The sequence below is a fragment of the Charadrius vociferus genome, unplaced genomic scaffold (genome assembly GCF_000708025.1).
Source record: "Charadrius vociferus isolate BGI_N301 unplaced genomic scaffold, ASM70802v2 scaffold78, whole genome shotgun sequence".
NCBI classification, from domain to species: domain Eukaryota; kingdom Metazoa; phylum Chordata; class Aves; order Charadriiformes; family Charadriidae; genus Charadrius; species Charadrius vociferus.
In genome coordinates this window covers 598,167-617,083 of record NW_009649927.1, presented here as the reverse complement: position 1 = coordinate 617,083, position 18,917 = coordinate 598,167, and the positions used below count along the sequence as shown (strand labels likewise).

Here is an 18,917-nt window from a genome sequence, read left to right as displayed (position 1 = left end):
GACTTGTAGCTCAGCTTTGTCTATATTTACTGTGGCCTGGCCTACGTGACATCTTTTGAAAGGGCGTTTTGCTGTTCAATGCCTTTATCAATTCAAGAGGTTAAGGAACAGAACAAAATTATCAGATAACGGATGTCAAAACCAAGGAAATACCACCCCACCCCCCTCCCAAAATCAAGGTGTAGAACTTCTTGCTGCAGCAAAATGTGGAAGCTACAAGTATATAGCTCATTAATAAAAGGGATGAGACAAAATTAATGGAAACTAAATCCATCAGCAGTTATTGCAGATACATAGCCTGCAGCTCTGGAAGCCTATTGAAAAATTAAACAAACCAAACCCAAATCCAAACGCTACTAACAGTAACTGTGAGAAGACAGGAGCGTGTAAACCATGGAAGGATCACTGTCTATATGCCCCCTTTCTCTGAGCATCTCCTGTTCGCCACTGCCTGATACCATGCAGTGCCTGATGCACTGAGCATCGTCCAGGAGATGCATGGAGTGAGCAGAGCTTTGCAGGGGAAGGAGTACCCAGTTACATGACTGAGAACTGCGTTACACACAGGCTCACGAGCAGCAACAGTCCCCAACGCGACACTTAAATATTAAGTGCTTAACTATGTCGACTTAAATGCTTTTGTGTTCTTATGATATATATTTAAAATAGAAAAAGGAAGTGGTCTATGCAAAGGCAGACTTAGTTCTGAAATAAACAGTTAATAGAGATTATGGTCCAAATTTTGGTAGACTTAGTGGTATTCCTTCCTCCCACTCATACTTTCCTCCCAGTTCTACCTTGAAATTCAGCCTGTCAATCAATTGCAGACATTTCTTATCGTCTAGATTATTTCCTGGCTTCCTCCCTTCAAACATTTACATTCCGTGAGCATCAAAACCTGTCCACACAATACATGAAAGTTTTAAGTTTGAAGCACAAAAATAGTGATACCATTTTTCCAACACCTCAGAAATCACTTTTACATTTTTTAGCCTATGTATGTATAACAGGATTTGCTTCCTAAGTCTCTTTACTCGTCACTTCTGTGTGCAAAATACTTCAGAATAATCAACTAATAAAAAGCCCAATTCCACTGTAGAAGTAAGATGTTAAAGGGAAACTTTGCTTTTTGCCCATGTTGCCTTCCCCCACCCCCTCCCCACTTTTGGTTGCTGTTCGCTCTACTTCAGGACCAAAAGTCCAGCTGCTCTAAATCTAAACACTACTCAGGACATATGGCAACAAACAACAAAATGAGTTCCAGTGAACACTGGCAAGCACTATCAGCTCAATAGATCTGAAGAAGGTCTCTCTAGAGACCTGCATAGCACAAAGCATCAGCAATACAACCATCTCCCATACTGTTTTGGGTTTGTTTTTTTTTTTTTCTTCTCTCCAAAATGCCTGATCCTGGTCTGGGATTGTTGAGCTGCTTCACACTTTTGATATCAGCCGTCAGAAGATTAGCAGTGCCATTCAGCTCCCAGCATACAGAGGGGTTTCTGCTACTGACAAAGCTGAGCTGCAGCACATACTGTTACTAATCTCAGAAAGGTCAAACACTTTTCTGATAAAAGGTTTTGGTTATTTTACCAACCTAAGGGGGGGGGGGGGGGGGGGAAGGCAATTGTGAGCTGTCATCTAAATTCTTAGATTGTTTGGATGTTCTGAAGAGAATTCTCTCATGAAAGTCCAGAAGGTCTAAGGGAAGCTGAAGGGAATTACAACTTAATACCCACAGCCTGTCTAGAAGACATTAGGATTGTGTCCTTGCTCAAAAGAGGCATTTTGGGACGTCAAACCACAGAGTAAATGTAATGCAGAGCTACAGAACAAGACCTTTTGGTGCACACTGTCAGCCTGAAGGGGTACCTAGATCCTCCACATGCATTTCAGCTGACCTACAAAGCTGTGTCGATACCCTACACCATGACCTGCCAAGTCAGCTCTGTGGAAAGCAAGCAGGGGGATATCAAAACAGCACACAGCAAACGAGTGAGACCACCAGATTCAGCCTCCAAGTGCCAAGCAGGCTCCGGCTCAAGCAGTGTAGGAAAAGCATGCTCCTGCCCTCTCCTTCCCATGCAAGTCAGACCAAGTTTCCCAGAAAGGGACCAAACCATTTTTTATTTTTTTTTTTAAACTAAATGCTTTTAATAGAAAACAAAATACAAAATAACTCTTTCCAGAAAGCAGAAATATTTAATCTCTCCAAATGACAAACTAGAACGTGCTTTTTCCATAGATCCTTGTTGTAAATGCTGATGATTTATCTCACAAAGTGTTCATGAAACTGATATTGCAACATTTTTTGAGAAAAATTCAACACTGGCAGAGCTGCCTCTGTGTACGCTCAATAATTTAGTAAAACTATTTTTTCCCATGTCACTTTGTGTGTCTCTTTCCCCGTCCCCCTCTCCCTAGACTGCCAACTTCCATTTACGGAAATATTTCTGTGAGGTGCAGTGGTGGATTGACATGCCCCGTTTCCATTAGGAGTCCAAACTTAGCCGCTTCAGTTCTATTGTGCCCTCTCTCCAGACAGGGCAAGTTGTTTATTACCCTTAAAGCCACCACTCTACCCCCACTGTCCTCCCATCCTCAAAACACAGTGCAACCAGGCTCAGGAAGATTCCTAATTAATGGAACATAAATACAAATATCACAGCTAGTACCAGGAACCAAACCCAAATGACAATGCAGAGATGGGCCCCAACTGAGGTCAGATTTACATCCCCGTCCTAAAAAGAAAGATGGTATTTTCTACTTAGCTAGTCCAAAATATTCCAGAAGTGCTATAGGGAGCTGTAATATTTAGGACCACTATCACTGTAGAAAATACATAATGTTCTTTTAAAATAAGGGTCTTAAAATGCTGGTCCTCTGCAATACCAGGAAAACAAAAGCAAAACGAAACAAAAACCACTGGGCCAGTAGTTCTCCACACACTCAAGCCTCAGCTAACAGTAGGTAAGATGTGCCCATCAATCAATGCAGGATATTTAAGTGCAGATCAGCAGCTTATCTGGTTGGCAGTTTCATTTGTTTGGACCAGGCTTTTGGTTTCCCCAGGCTACTGGATTTCCTCCCCTTTTCCCCATCCCTACAAGGTTAGAATGTATACGTATTTTCATCACTCCTCCTTTTTTCCTTATTCTGTTCAACACCACAGTCTTTTTGGGGGCAAGACATTTTAAAGCATTTGCATCACGCTGAACATGCCTTTCAAGGGGACAGAGGAAGAAAAGTGTTTCACAGTCAGTAATCTCAGCTTGCAATGGACTCTGGCATTCAATACACCCACCCGCTTCCCTAAGAAAAAAAAATTAATGTTCCTGATTTTCTTGTGCAATTCCAGTCACTAGAAGAAGATTACAGGCCATAAACTGTACGCTCAGTACATTATTCATTTGTCCGGTATATACACCAACCAGTTCACTGGAAGACCCATCTGCAGGGGCGTTGCAGTAAGTGTTCCGAATGTCCCAGACCCGGACTGAATTGTCCATCGACGCCGAAGCAATTAAACTACTGTCGGGGCTAAAAGTAAGGCTGGTTATGTTGTCCGTGTGCCCCCTCAGTTCTTTGTAAAGAGTTCCTGAGGCCAAGTCCCACAGCTTTAGCCGCTGGTCTTCACCTGCTGATGCCAGGTACTTACCATTGGGAGAAAACGCAAGTGCTAGCACGGGGCCACGGTGCCCAGTGAAAAGACGCACCGAGTTGCCTTGCTGAGTGCTCCACAAGCGCACAGTTTTGTCCGTGGAGCCCGTCGCTAAGTAGTTGGAATTGGGGTGGAACTTGACACAGTCTACGTCTGCCAAATGGCCTGCGTATATTCGCAGTGGGTACGTCCGATCAAATGACCAGAGCCTTGCAGTGCGATCGTGGGAACCACTGGCAAAGTACAGGCTGCAGGGGCTAATATCCAAGTCCCAGACAGGATAGGCATGTCCTTGGTACAACACAGTGTTTGTAAAACTTCCGAGGTCCCAGTATCTGATGGACATGTCCTCAGAACAAGATAAGAGTCCCGAACTGTCTGAAAGGAACCTCGTGCTATACACAGGTCCACAGTGTCCTCTCAGGATCTTCATTTCTGTGCCTGCGCTGTCATCTTCTTCCTCCTGGTTGGGGAGGAGAAAAATAAACAAGAAAGGAAACTATGTTTATCTGTTCAACAAATACAGGAACCACCATGATGAAAACAGGCGGGCGTTAATACTGAAGGCGTTATTTTAGACATGGCGCATTTTTTGCAACTCTGAGGCACAAACATTGCTAGTGCATTTGCTGCATCTAAGTTAATGCTGAAAGAAATAGGGAGGTAAGAGTTTATGTAAAAGTTTTATCTTCATTTCAGGTAGCCTCATGCCCACTCCAGAAGGCACCTTTAACCTGGGATTGTAGGCAAATAGGGGAAAAAAGAAAGAAAAAAAAAGTATTTTATGACATTTTTCCACTTGCTAAAACATATGCTTATTCCCTATCCACTCTCTATTAAACTTTTGGCTAAGATGTTGAAACAGATCTTGGCATCTGCTCTTTTGGTGTGGTCATTATGGGAAGGGAATCTCACAACAGAGAAAAAGAAACACAGATGTCTTAAACAAAAGGCAGGAGACGGAAAGACAAAGCATATTTGGCATGCTGTCTGCTGGACATTCCTTCTCAGTCCCACATGTGAACAGAAACCCAGTAGGGCCATAATATCTATATCCATGCAAGCTCTATCTGGATGCTTTCACAACCTCACCCTTCAAGAACAGCAAATGTACGCAGCTTATTTAGGTCAAAGGATCTATTTTGGGGTAGAAGATGAATAATCACAAAAAGGATGGCACTGGTAACCTTTTTATCCTGTAATTCTCAAATTCAAGTACCAGGGCAGATAGTCACAAGTAAAGGCTTTCACGTTTAAAGACTGCTCAGTGAGCTGTGCTAAAGGAACCTCCCAATGCAGGGTGAGTGTCTCTGAAAGTCTACTCAAGTAGCATCTCTTGACAATCAAAGGCCACAGGCAGCACAATTTTCAACAAATCTCAACTCAAGAGAGTGTCCCTGCCCAGCAAGCTGCGGTCTCACTGACAGAGTGTGAGATAAGCACGGCTTGGGGTGCACCTGTGTAGTAGCTTGAGATAACCCTTCCTCAGGGCTGTCAGGCAGACACTTTTCCTCAGTACTGAATCAGTAACACTCATCCGTGGACAATCTCTGCACATCAAATTCAATACAACGCCCTTTTGTTTGTGAGCAGCCCCTTTAACTTTTATCATCACAAACTGTCCTGTTTCCTGCCGAAGGAGCACTTCCTGCCCTGAGAGGAAACCAATTCCCCAGGGCTGCCGGACCGCTGACGACCAGCACAAGCCGGTGCGTCGTGAGCAGCTCTCTTGGGTGACGTGACATCTCCCGTCCCTCTGACCTCAGGACGCAGACAGTTTTGCTTCAGACTTAGCAATAATCCTGAAAGCTCTTCTCCTCCAGTGGTTTCAAATCTCACATCAGAGGTGAGCAAACTCTGACTTAGCAAGCTTGCTGCCTTTCTCCCACCTCAACTGCTTGTTTAGTGGTAGGCAGCAAGCCGCGTTTAGCAATGTTAATTCTCTTCAGAGCAGTCAGTGCCCATGGGAGTTTTATGATGTGGCTGGGAGCCAACTTCATCTCTACTATGGAGGTGAGGCAGAGAGAAACTGCAGGCTCTAGCATGCAAAGCCCCATTCTTATTCAAATGGCTTTTTCTACCTCAGATAGAGCATTGCTTGCTGGAATCCACAGCATCTCTAGGCTATGTTACCACATTAAAGGAGAGAGGCTGATACCTGCAGCATTTTATACTACTTAATTATGACCGTAAGATTCCTGACAAGTTACCAGTGGAAGCTCATTCACATTACTGATATTGTATTACAGTTTCTGTAAGTTCTGTAAGTACAGGTACTTAATTTTATGCCTTCACATTCATACAGGGCTTCTTGGGGTGTGTGCAAGCACATACGCTTTCTCTTTCAAGGACCTAATCTTCCTTTCTTGTATTACAGTAGCAGCTTATTTGACAATGCCTTCTGCAGCATTCAAAACCACACTCCTATATGGTCACAGGTAGCAAATCTTATCTTTGACTTCTGTTTGACACCCATTTAGCATAACAACTGCACACTGCTGTTACAGCTCACCAAAACCGGTATACCTATAATGCTTCTGAGTCACTAAACTTTTCCATTTCCTCCCTATCCAAGTAAGTCTGCTGACCAGATTAACAAAGCAGCTGGAAGTTCAGCCACTGAATTACTACCTTGCAGAATGAAGCTTCATTTTTTTTTGTCAGATCAAGCACACTCTTCCTTGCATCCCACAGCTACTACCATGTAGGTGAGCCTTTACAGCAGCTATAGAAAGGTTACAACCTGTGCTAGAAATCAGCAGGGAGACAGGGAATCTCTCTTCATAATATTCTTCTCAGGATTCCAATTTCACACACTGAATATGTTTCTGGGATATAACATACCGCTGGGCACTACCCAAATATCTGTTAGCTCTTTCTGAAGTGGTTTGTTGGTGCAACCACTGCATGAACGATTTGTATTTCCTTGGAATGGTCAAGAAACTAAGTTACATAAGCCTATTTTAAACAGTAATGTACACACCCAAAAAAGCTACCTTTTATTATTTGTATTACCCATTTTGAAAAGAAGAACTATCAAAACAGATTTTAAGTAATAGGACAGAACTGGAAAATGTACCAACACTACTGAAATGAGTCCAAGAAAACTTACTCTTCGACAGTGAACAGGGAATCCTCCTGAGTAAGTACAAGACTCCCAAAAATTGTATTATTAGGAAACCGAAAAGAACAAAAACATTGGCATGTTGTTTCACAGGACACCTTCCAAATGATACACCTATGGACAGACTGTGTAACTCCTCAGCTATTACTTAAATCAGTAATGGATTTTGCATGACAGTCATCTGGACCCAGAAAAATTTACTGCTGATGCATTTAACCTTGTAAGCAGCAAATATTATTTAGCTGACAAAAATGATCTAGATCTTCCACCCAGTATAGGCCTCAAGGGAATGAGTGAGCCTCAAAAAGCAACAATGATAACTTCAAAAAAACAAACCAAAACAACATTTCACTGTCCCCCGTCCCCTCCCCCCCTTTTTTTTTCTCCTCTAACTAGTAACAAGTTTCCCTGGGTGTCAAAAGGGCAGATCTCTTACTAGCCTACAGTAAGAGAAGTAAGTTTTCCTTTCAGGGAAAGATGAGGGAGCAGACACCATGGCTGTCTTTGCAGGATATTTCTTACTGCTCCTTCCAGAATTCCCTCCCATGTGCCATCCACCAAGGAGTCGGTATCATTACTGCTCACTACTACTTGAAGGACCGCTGCCACTCAAAAGCAGAATCTTAGAAGCAGAGCTAAATGGGGTCAAGTCTTAGTCTTCACAGAATTTAAAGGTGGCCACTCTTCTGGCTTGGAACAGAGAGTATTATTTTCTGTTGTTGATTTATGTAGTACCACTGATAAGCATGGCAAAATTGCAGAGAGACAACGCGTCCATTTGCCCAGCTGCAAAACTGCATTTTTATACTAGACCTTAAGAAAGAGACACTATAAAGTGGCATTTGTGAGATGCCACTATAAATAAAATGGAATTACTTTATCCCTGAATAGTAAGTCTCTCTCTCCTATTTCCAAGAAGCAAGACAACACTTGTGAAGTGCACTGGGCCATCACACTGAGCAAAATTTATGAAAGCTACGCCTAGTAGAAGACTTTGACTTTACTGACACAAAAGCTTTTACACAGACTAGGAAAAAACATCATTCTCCAACACTTTTGCCAAGTCTCAACCTCATTTTTATACATATACAAAAAGAATTAATAAACCCAACAGTCTAACTGTAACGCCACCCTGGAAATGCCACCACTGAAACTCGCACTTTTAGACCTCTATATCTTCATGAACAGACGGATCTATTTGCTTGCAGCAAATCAGAAACCAATCTAAGGATTAATTCTTTCAAACACTACCTCTTAAATATAGTGTCCGAAGCTAATTACACAACACAGCAATCAACTAAAAAAAAACCAAAATGAAGAAACCTTACAAAACCCAGCCAACTTTAACATCCTCACAAGTTATTCTATAGTATATTCTGAAGTAACGGCAAAGCACATTCAGAATTGTTCTTTGTCGAAGTTTTAATCAGATTTGTCACTGTGAATTGTTGCTGATCATACTGCAGCGACAGTCCGAAACACAGCCCCTGTTCACACTGAGCTGCATTACCGATGACTGCAGCCCAGTCAGGGCAGTCTTGTTTGGTCTGTCTTGGTATCTGTGGCTTATACTCCCGTGGCATCCAAGCAGGTGCTGGTCTGTTCCCACCTACGACCCTGTGGGTGTCTGTGTATTTTCACTGAGGGCTCCCAGATACTGGAATTTATTTCCTTTGTAGTCCATAGGCTTTCGTTTGCATTTTTCATTCAGGACACACAACCAGCAGTGTGTTCAGGCTGGTATCCTCCCTTAACTTTGAACTCCTGATCAGGTCACTATTTGTTTTGTCAGTGGTAGAAGTCATTCAGGGTAATGACGACTTTGATCTGTGCTGGTCTTTGACCAGTTTTTGGTTTTAGACCTGTGCATGAATACTGTAGGATACACAAAATATTAAATAGCCAACAAGAGCCATTTGCACTCAAGCTTCCATAGCTGTTTCATAATACACGTACAGTATGCAAATATGTGTCTACGTGCCAAAAAAGGCTAATATACACTCCTGATAACCTGGCAATATCTCACTTTTCTATAGTCTGGAGCCAAAGGAGGTGACCTGCTGATTTACCAGAGAAGTTCTCCTCTGTCGCAGATTATTGACATTTGGTTTCCATGACAAGCAATACACAGAGTCACATGTCCTAGAACTCTTGCAGCTTATAATGAAAACAAGTCCATAGTTCTATCTCAGGCTAGTCTGACCCACTTACCTGCTCACCCTGCAGAAAGAGTTAACCTGGGAAGAGGTGAGCATGCTGCTGTGCTATCTCACCTGGATGCCTGCCTCTAGTTCTCAAGCTGACTGACAAAGCAATCCCTACCCATAGATCCCTTCCTACAGCAAGCTCTCTGCACCCTTCCAAAATAAACAGAACCCTGCCACTAGGTATTTTTTTATAAGAAGAAAAAACAGCAAAAGAAAGGATGTTTCTCCTGCTAAATGCTCAACACAAGAACAAATGAGGCTTCCCCCCCACACACTTCAAGAGGGGAGTGATTAAACAAAGGAAGAGTCACAAATTCTGATCTCTAACCAGATATAAGATGCTACGTGGGCAGCTGTGGTGAGAGGGGAGGAAGGGCGTGACTAGAAGGCAAAAAAAAAAAAGTAAACTAGAAGATGCTATCTAGCCTAGCATGTGAAGGCACAGACATCCCTGTCCTTGTCTCCAGCACTCCAGCGTAGGAAGCCTCTGAAGTTTCTACAACACAGATTCCTTAATAGAGACATTTTGCGTAATTTTTCCATGCTAACTCTTCACCTCTGGTTAAGGTGGTTCCTTAAATACAGTTTTGCATTTGGGCATCCCTCCTCCTTCCTGAGGTCTCAGACCAGCTGCCTCTGGCTCCTTCCTCCCTTGGTCTTTATTTTCCTCTTCCCGAGTCTCTCCCCTTCTCTCCACCCTTCTGACTGGTTGTTCTGAGCCAGTTTCCTTTTAGTTTTCATTCATCACAGTGTGTTTTTACTGTTCCCACCTCCTTGTTTCATCTTCCCATCCATAAGAAGGCTCCTCAGGGATGGGAGCCTTCTCTAGTCACCTGCCCTTACTGGGCTGCCTGTGTACTGCCACCTGTTCAAGGACAGCTGGAGGAGGGAGATCAGCACCTAGGACTAATAACTATGACCCGAGCACAAACTCATTGCACCTCAGTGCAGCATTTACAACCACTGGAGAAAAGCACAAGGATGAGAGCAGGCTACAAAATTTGTCTGTCAAGGCAGACAGGTTGTGCAACAGCCTCACAGTCCCTTAAGACACTATTAGATACTCCGCAATGCATGCCCAAAATACCTGGGCAGAAAAGGGGGGGGGGGCAGGGGGAATTAAAAAGAAAAAAAAATAATTATCCAGACCTCCTCATCCAGGATGTCACAAGCCAGGCGGATGCGGGACACATCAACGAGGTGGGGCTCAGATTTTAACTTCCTGGAACGCAGGCTCCACAGCTTCACACACGAATTATCAAACCCAGCAGCAAGCAGCTTGCTATTTGGTGAAATCTCTGCAGTGTTCAGCAACTGCTCTGTGTTATAGAAGGCATAGAAACAGATGGTCGTTAAGGAAGGGGGCCCGTCCTTGACACGTTTAATGCTGTCCTGCAGTAAATCCAGCGCTGCCTCATTCTGCAGAATGGAAGCTGGCACGTCACTGGGTTCCAGGCCGTTGCTCTCGTTGCGCGAGGAGCTCCCACCAGCGTAGAGCTGGTAGTCAGTCCTCTTGGCGGGCTGCACATCCAGGTGAATGTGCAAGGTCAGGACTTTGCACAGGGCGTTGTTGTTGTCACTTTGGAGGTAGCGAAGAAGGTAGTTGTAGCTGTCCTCTTGAAGGCGGATGACGTACTTGTTGTCCAGAAAAGCCCGGAGCTTCAAGTTGGACAGGATATCTTGAATAGTCATGGTAGTCTGCAACTGCTCAATGATATCCTTCTGGCTGGCATTCTGCAAGAACATGCCATGGAAGCGGCTGTAAAAACTGTCCACTGTGCTTTTTAGGCCATTCTGGACCATGTTCAGATGGAGGTAGACGAAGAGGGGATACAGAAGAGGCATCACTTCATGGCTGTGCTGAGAATCTGAATCTATATAAAAAAGCGCAACAAACTTTGAATGATTTCTTAATCCACTTTCTACTGGGAATAAAACACAGCAAGGACAATTACTGAAAAAAGCCTTGACAGTGGCATCAGATAGCAAGCAAGACAAGACACTATTGGAGCACCTACATGAACCTCTTCTATCACCTAAAGCGGATATACAGTTCCTATTTACAGATCTGAAGAGAGATTTTCAAGTCAGTGAGGTATGTTGTCAGAACAAAATGCAGAGATTTCAAAACCCTTTTTAGGTGTGGGCCAGCTATTAAAGTACAACCTCAAACTACGTGACAGCTGAATTCTTCCCCTATGTATTTAAAAAGAATATGCCCTCTGTGTTTTTGCAATAAACGGACTTGAAAAAATTAAAATAGTATTTAACATGTTTAAGTCAAAATTATTTACCTAGCTTGTGCAGGCCTGAACTTAGGTGGCTTTTTTTCCTTTCAGCTTCCATAAAACTTGGACGTGGTGCATCAGATGGAACTGATTTGTCTTGGGGGGACAGGAAGCTACAGTTTCCAAAATGTACAGCAATATGCTGTGCTCCTGTTTTATTTCTGTGCCTGCCGATGTGTGCGCTTTCTCTCTCTCTCTCTCCCCCCGTTTCTCTGCCAAGGCAAATCCCAGCAGTAATTCCTAGTACACAGTGTAACAAACTCCCAATTAGGCTGTGCTGTACCTTGCAGAGACTAATCTGTGTGACAGCTCCACCCCTCCTGCATCAGCTTCTTGGGGCTGTTTCCCTCCCACATCCAGCCGGCTGCAGGGAGCCTAAGGAGCGGAGCCCTGCCGCACACCACCACAGCAGCATGCAGGACCAGAACAACGAGTTGCTGGAGGCCCAAATTACTGCAACAAAATAGGCATTGCTGGTCCTCAAACGGCACTTCTGGCCTTCCAACAGCAATGCTTCTTTTCAGCTTGTTCTCCCCTCCTGCCACTCACCAATGCATATTCTTCCCCCCCCCCCTTTTCCATTAGGTTAGTTTTCCTCTCCTGTTGAGCACTCTTCCAGACTTTCTCTGGTCCACACTGCCTCTCTCCCATTTCTGTATGAGTAACTACAGAGTGTGGTGTGCAGTGTATACATACATATTTGCATACTTAGGTATCATTCTCGTTTCTGCCCCACTGAAACTGGGCCAATACCAGTGAAACCAGTGGTCTGTATGTAGTAAAAGCTCTAAGCAGCCAGCAGGTGCTCTAGTCCAGAAATGCGACAAAGGAAAGGACCTCACTCTGCAGCAGGGTAAAAAGGGAAGAGATGGGAAGTTTGCAGAAACAGGAACGAAGAAAATGTTCCCCAGGAACACATGAAGAGAGGTTACGGGAGCTGGGTATGCCGAACCTGGAGAAGAATAAGGGGGTATGCAACTGCTGCCTTCAGTACCCAGTGGGACATTATGGAGGAAAAGGAGCAAGCCTCTTCTCAGATGTGCTCAGTGAAAGGACAAGCTGCTGCAAGGGAAATTCTCACCAAATCGCTCAGCCCTGCAGCTGGGGCCCAGAGCAATCTCCACACTTTCTGATTTTCAAAACCTGGCTGGACAAGGCCCTGAGCAACCTGATCAAACGCCCATCTTGCCCTGCTTTGAGCAGCTGGTTGAACTAGAGACCTCTAGAGTAATTCCTACATTATTCATTGGTCCTAGTCCCCTGCCCACTCCTCAGTGCCCCTGGGGGCAGGCATCACAGAAATGGAAAGTGTCCTGCTGCGCATTGTGGCTGACTGGCAAGATACTTCCTTGCAGAAACAGAAGCAGTTCATGTGTGTAAGAAATCAAAACTGAGCAAGAGGGACAAAAAAGATGAAAACAGTCGACCTGAACACCAAAACCATGCCTACCACTTCTCCAAGTGATATTTAAGCCACTGAACAGAGCAATCATGCTTCTCAAAAATCTATTGAACTGTATGGATTTACCTCCAATAATAAAGTGCAGTGGTGTTGAACTGCTTCAGATGGTAAGGCTAAGACACCACTATTCTCCGCCTCTGCCTTCCTCATTCCCTCTCCCTTCAGCAACTATCAGGAATATTAATCCTAGTGTTATGCATACTGGGATCAAATCCTTACATTGGACAAACGTAGGTGTGCCCAAAGGCAGGAGTGGCGGCAACCTCACCTTCCTTAGTACTGTTCTCTAAAAATCCTATCTGTTTTCTGTTTCCCACATTTGGGACTCATAGAAGAAATAAGGATGTTCTCAGGAGTACCCTTTTTCTTTAATTACTAAAAAAATTATTAAAAAAAAAAAAGAAAAATCATTAGTCTTCTGCATCACGCTACTGAATGACAATTTTTTCACTTTTTTTGATATACCTCCAGTCTCAAAGCCAGTACAGATAAATTTAAGGGAAAAAATTCTCCCTTAAAAATCCAGACCGTCATAAAAATAAGCTAATCATGAATAAAATTTAAAGCCCTAAACTAGGGGACAGCATAGAACTAAACTAATTTCTAAGTTACTTGCCTTTCACATACAATACTCTAATCTTCTTGTCCTGTATATGTATGGTGTTGTCTAGAAGATACACAAAGCCGAATGCTTGAATAAGAAAGGGCACTCGGCTATCTACAAAAGCCAAAGGTACTCAGCACTCAGAAAATAACAAAGAAGAAAAAATAAATATTTCTAATTGTAGTAACTGAAATCTCAAAACTAGAAATCAAAAGATTGTCAGAGACATGATTTTAAATTTTACTGCATTGTCCTTTACTCACTCGAATGACAAGAAAATCAGTTACTTTCCTCTTCCTTGCTTCCTGATATTTACCTGTGAGAAAATTGCGTAATCGTCCAAATTGTACTTCATATTGCTGTGGCTCTGCCAGGCAGGGAGCTGCAGACACAACGTTGGCACAACCAGATTCAGATTGGACTGTGAAACAAAATAAGTAAAAATTAAATATGGGTTTAAGGAGTTTTGCATGTGTCTGGAAACACAGCTTCTCATAAAATTCAAGGTAATGCAGCCACCAAGATGACATTTCATTGTTTAAACCATCCAGGGATGACATAGTCCGAAGCATCTAAACACAGTATTAACAACCTATAGATCATGAATGAGAAAGTATACTGAAAGCTTAAAAAAAAAACCCTAAAAACCTCAGCAACTCACCTGCTCTCCGCAGAATACACTTTGAAGTTTTCAAATATGACCTTATATTCCCAAGAAATTCAGAGTAACACCATCACAGATCTCTTAACTGTTTTACAAGATTCTCAGCGGTTTTACTACTTTGCACTCAGAAAAAATGAGGAAAGGAATTTACAACTTTCTCCAAAACAAAGTTTCTTTTTCAGCGGCACCCACCAACCATCATGGACAGGTCTGCAGTGACACTTCAGAGTCTCAAATTCTTTGTACCAGTCATTATCATTTACAACAAATTATAATCATTATCATTTACTAGTATCCCAGAGGTGGTGGTGAAAACACACTGAGTTTCTAAGCAAACACTTAGTAGTTTTTAATCAAAATGTGTCCTCCTCCCTAAGGATTTTAAGTTAAAAGGCAGCTGCTATCTGACCACAAACCCAGTTGTTACGGTCTCCTGAGGTGGTGGTAAACTGATTTTTAGAACCAGTACTGACTCTGGGAAAAGTGGTTCTGAACTATCTAGAAAAGGAATTGGCTTCTTCTCTGGCACCAAACCTTTGCTTTTCTGCAAACCTCTCCGAATCTGACAGGGGACTCACCGTGCAAGTTTACAGACACCCACCAACATACCCTAAGCATATATAAATACCAGTGATTAGAAATGCGAATCATAAAATTAAAACTAATACGTTTATTCATCTGGTCTTCTAAGAAGAGCATGAAGAGGCAAGGAGTTTCACTGTTTTCCTTTCCTAATTTTTTTTTTTCAATTCATAACTGTTTTCCCCTCCACAAAACCTATTTTCATTACTCTCACTTTCAACTCCTTCAACTTCCTTCAGTCTCCCCTGCCCCCCATGCTTTCCACCCTCTCTCTTTGCCTTCCTACTCCTGACTGATCGCTTTTTGTTCCAGCCTTTGGCTCACGCACAGAGGCACAACTCTGACAGCCCTGGAAGTCTATAAACGATATCATCAAATGTTCACATGCTAAAGAGAGATAGGGCAGCCTCCAGCTTGTCTCAATGCTTCTAATTAGAAAGAGATCAGCACATGGTGTACGTACAGGCAGCCTGTCACTATTCTCCCCCCTCCCCTCTCTCTCTCTCTGGTAGGACGCAGGTCTATCTTCCTGCAGCTTATGAAAATACAGGAGGCATGTTTACCAACTCTCCAGGGCAATCCAAATTCAGCTTTGGAAACAGAGAGCTGGGCTGTGCTCATCATCCCCTCACCGGAAAAAACAAATACAAATTCCAGCACCAATGCCCTATCTTCTCTCAAATCAATTTAGAAATAAACAAATACAGCCTGTTGAAAGGTACAGATACACTGCGCTTTCGACAGCCTGGCTGCTTCAGAAACTCATGGTAAGAACTCCAGGCTCACATACCGGTATTACTTAATAGCTGAAGTAAAAAACTCCACTATTTGCACTTAAAATTTAATATAATCAATATTCAGCAAGAGAAAGTAAACTGCATGCGCACACCTGTAGTAACTCAAAAATGCTTAATGACGGTTTTCAATGTCACATATACTACTCACTGTAAAAGCAAAGCAAAACAGAAATATGAGGCTTTGTCTTTTATGCGATGTCACAGGGTTACATGCAAGGGTCAACTCTTCACAGACTTCCGGTGGCCTCATTTCAGCAGTAGCAGGAACAGGAATGACTTGCTACCTTGCTCATGCCATGCAAACACAGCTTGCTGTCCTTGGCTTTATGAAGTGCTCCCTCCGTGCCACCTATAAAACTTTTCTCTGCACGAGCAACTTAATTCCAAAATTAAGATGTGCTTCATGCTTTAAAGAGGAACATCGTCTTTGGCTACCTATCCTGAACAGTCTGACTAGGCAATCGTTGTGTCCTAACTCTTTCAGTAATGATGCTAGAGCTTGTTCCCATAAAGCAAATGGTAAACGAACTGTACATACCAGACAGTTGTAACAAGTTCAAATTCTCATTCTTTTCCTTCCCAAAACTTTACACCAACTAGAACTGCAAAAAGGATCAAGAGCTCAACTGATTCCAAAACAAGAGTAAAATTGCAGGTGTATTTTTCTCCTGGTGGAAATAAAACACTGGCCATATCCTTCTCATATATTAGTAAATCTAACATAGTTTCGTTTACACCTTCCTTAGTGGTCATTAGACCATCTATTGGAAACATCTGCTCCTTGACATCACTTCCAGTAATTGCAGCCAGCTATGAGACCTGATACCAAATTCAAAGGAACTCGCCCCTATGTCAGGGATACAGACAGTACCCTCCTGATCTTGTGTGCTGGCTACGAGCAGCATTGCTTCCAGCTAACAAATGGGGGGCTACTGTCAATGCTGTTGAACAGCCACTGATTCCTCTTTTATGCGAGTGTGTCGATGTACAATTTTACATTTTTTCAGATAGTCCTATGTGTCAATAGTATCCTATGGGCAATATTAGAGGAACGTGTTCCTTAGTCACTCATTCTGTCCTCAAATATTCTTCTAGTTTTCTACAGAAATATGGGATAGTCACGAGGCTGTATTTTACTGCAGATGCAATTGGACAGGATGCTAGGATAATCTCATCTTGGCTCCCTTTTCCAGAAAAGGTTGGACCAGATGATCTTCGAGGTCCCTTCCAACCTGGGCTGCTCTATGATTCTGTGAAGACAGACCTGTACAGATATAGCAAGTATATGAAGCAATGGAGAAGGGCGGAACTGAAGAGACTCTGGAAGAAGACAAAGCGAAATGCTGAGGTAAAGCTGAGAAACAAAACTATTTAAAACCAAAAACAGAGGACGCTTTGCACCGTGAAAGAAGAAATCACAGAACTGAAGACAGAAGTAGGCAACTCTTCCATTTATACAGGCTGATTAATTTAAAAGTCAAACAAAAGGAAAGAGCTGAAAAAAGCACGGTGAGTTTTATTAAGGAACAAGCAAAACATCTTCAGAAAAAAATATTTTATCGCTTCCCCCGAAATAAAGCAATGCAGGCTTTAGAATCTGGTCAGTTTTTATTCAGTTTGCAAAACTAAGATGACTGCAGCAGAAAGTATTTTCAGACTCTGTTGTCAGAGTAAGTACAAGCTGGGTTTTTCTTTTTCAACAGTCATTCATGGAATTGCAGCATACTCACTGACATCTTACTACAACCGTGTTTGACAAGAAGAATTAGTAAGCAGCTGAATACATAAGCGTAGACCATTTTCAGTTCTAATGAAAACTGATGACTAAGTTCTGAATCATCAGCCACAAAACCCTTGCACTGGCAAGAGGATACACACTAGTAAGAAAAAATTTAGTAATAACATTTGGTGGAAGATTGGTAAAAAGACAAAACCCAATCACGCACTCATTCACTCTCTTTGAAACATTTTTTTTCTGCATGATGCCATATGCGAATGCAAGGGCTTGCGATCCAATTCATCTCTCTTACTTCAGATACTCTTGTGTCGTCCTCGTATTGATTGGTCACAAGTTCTAATCCCGTTTCAACACTGACCTTTCTATTGATCTGTCCTGTAAAATCTCCCATCAAAAACTATTCAGCATTTTATTTTGGTTCCATTCCTGCCCCATCTCCCCCAGTATTATTCCAGGGAGCTGCAACAACCTTCCGATAGTTACTCTGAAAACAGCAAGAAAATGAGAAGTACTAAGAAGATATAAGTCACTTCTAATAACGAAGTATTACCCAATTTCCTTTAGGCCCCTGAGAGAGTCAGCCTGGACACTTACCCACAAGTCACTCATTTTTGGATTGTAACTATGGCAAAATACTCTAGAGCTGTTAAGAGCTATTTTGGCATCCAATTGTATCTAGCTACAATCACAGACTTATACAGCAACTAATGTTTTATCGAATCAAGCTGTATCACAAGTAACTAAGGTCTTCACCACTCTTAGTCACAATCTAAGCAGTTTCATTATCAGAAAACACTTCCTCCTTGCATTTTCACCCAAAGGTCAGCCCAGTATTTTCTATTATTAAGTAAATTTCATCTTTATAACCTCCATGTTGCTTGCATCCTTTCAATATTTGTATGTGCTCAAGCAGCAGCATAGTTTGTAATAACAAAAATAATTATTACAATGAAGACTGCCACAGACAGGATCTTAAAAGCAGAGAGTGTAGCAGGATTCAGAAGCCTTTAAGAAAGAGGAGAAAGGGCATGCAGGGAAATAAACTCTCTCATCCACTGAAGGATGGTGCTTTGGGATCCACTGAAGGATGAGAGAGTTTTCAAGTGACAGAGCGGAGCTTTCACAACTAGAAAGCTGATGAGGCCAGAGAAAGGAACTGCCTGTATCATTTCCATTTCGCATGATACAGCTCTCCTGGAGTACAAAGGTACAACATATCTTCCTGTTTCTACTTAATTCCTCACCTAGCTGCTTCTCACCTCTGTCCCAAAGCACCACTACTCACCAGACTTCGTGTTCTTTGGGATACAACACATGCATTTTCCACTACCGTGACTTGGTATTTCAGCCTGTTGATTCACAGACTGTGAATCTCACCTTTTTACACTTTCATCCATGTTTTCATTCTTCAGAAGTTCATAACTCACGCCAGCTTCACACTGGGAAATCTCTTCATTTCAAAAGAGCTGTCCATACGTGCAGACTAATTCATGTAGTTACCAATATACATACTCGCACTTGTCACAACTCCGCCAAGAAGCATGCATGGAAAATATGACAGGATTACCTGTGAGATTAGCTGCCATCTCTTCAGCAGTCTGACACAGCCTCAGCCCTTGTTTTAGGGGACCTTCTGAGTCCACATACTGACGGCGCTTGAGGTAGCAGGACACTGCCATCTGAATCTGTTCTGTGCGTACGCGTTTCATGACCTCAAAAGAAAAGAAAGAGATGATGGGGTTCTTACTGTGTAGGTATATGCTAAGACTGACAGAGAACAAACGGCTCAG

General features: G+C 42.6%; 1 protein-coding gene across 2 annotated transcripts; it reads right to left on the bottom strand.

Annotated features, from left to right (window-relative positions):
* Positions 1-3,092: 3,092 nt before the first annotated feature.
* TAF5L (TAF5-like RNA polymerase II, p300/CBP-associated factor (PCAF)-associated factor, 65kDa) lies at positions 3,093-18,917 on the bottom strand. 2 transcript variants are annotated; one of them, XM_009891137.1, is made up of 4 exons: positions 18,695-18,917; positions 13,663-13,767; positions 10,142-10,866; positions 3,093-4,124 (listed from the first exon to the last, which is right to left on the bottom strand). In XM_009891137.1, the coding sequence occupies exons 1-4, from the start codon at positions 18,834-18,836 to the stop codon at positions 3,327-3,329; spliced, it is 1,770 nt and encodes a 589-aa protein (XP_009889439.1). In that variant the 5' UTR covers positions 18,837-18,917; the 3' UTR covers positions 3,093-3,326. The 2 variants fall into 2 exon arrangements, with proteins under 2 accessions (XP_009889439.1, XP_009889438.1); XM_009891136.1 differs by having other exon boundaries at positions 3,093-4,121; positions 18,695-18,836.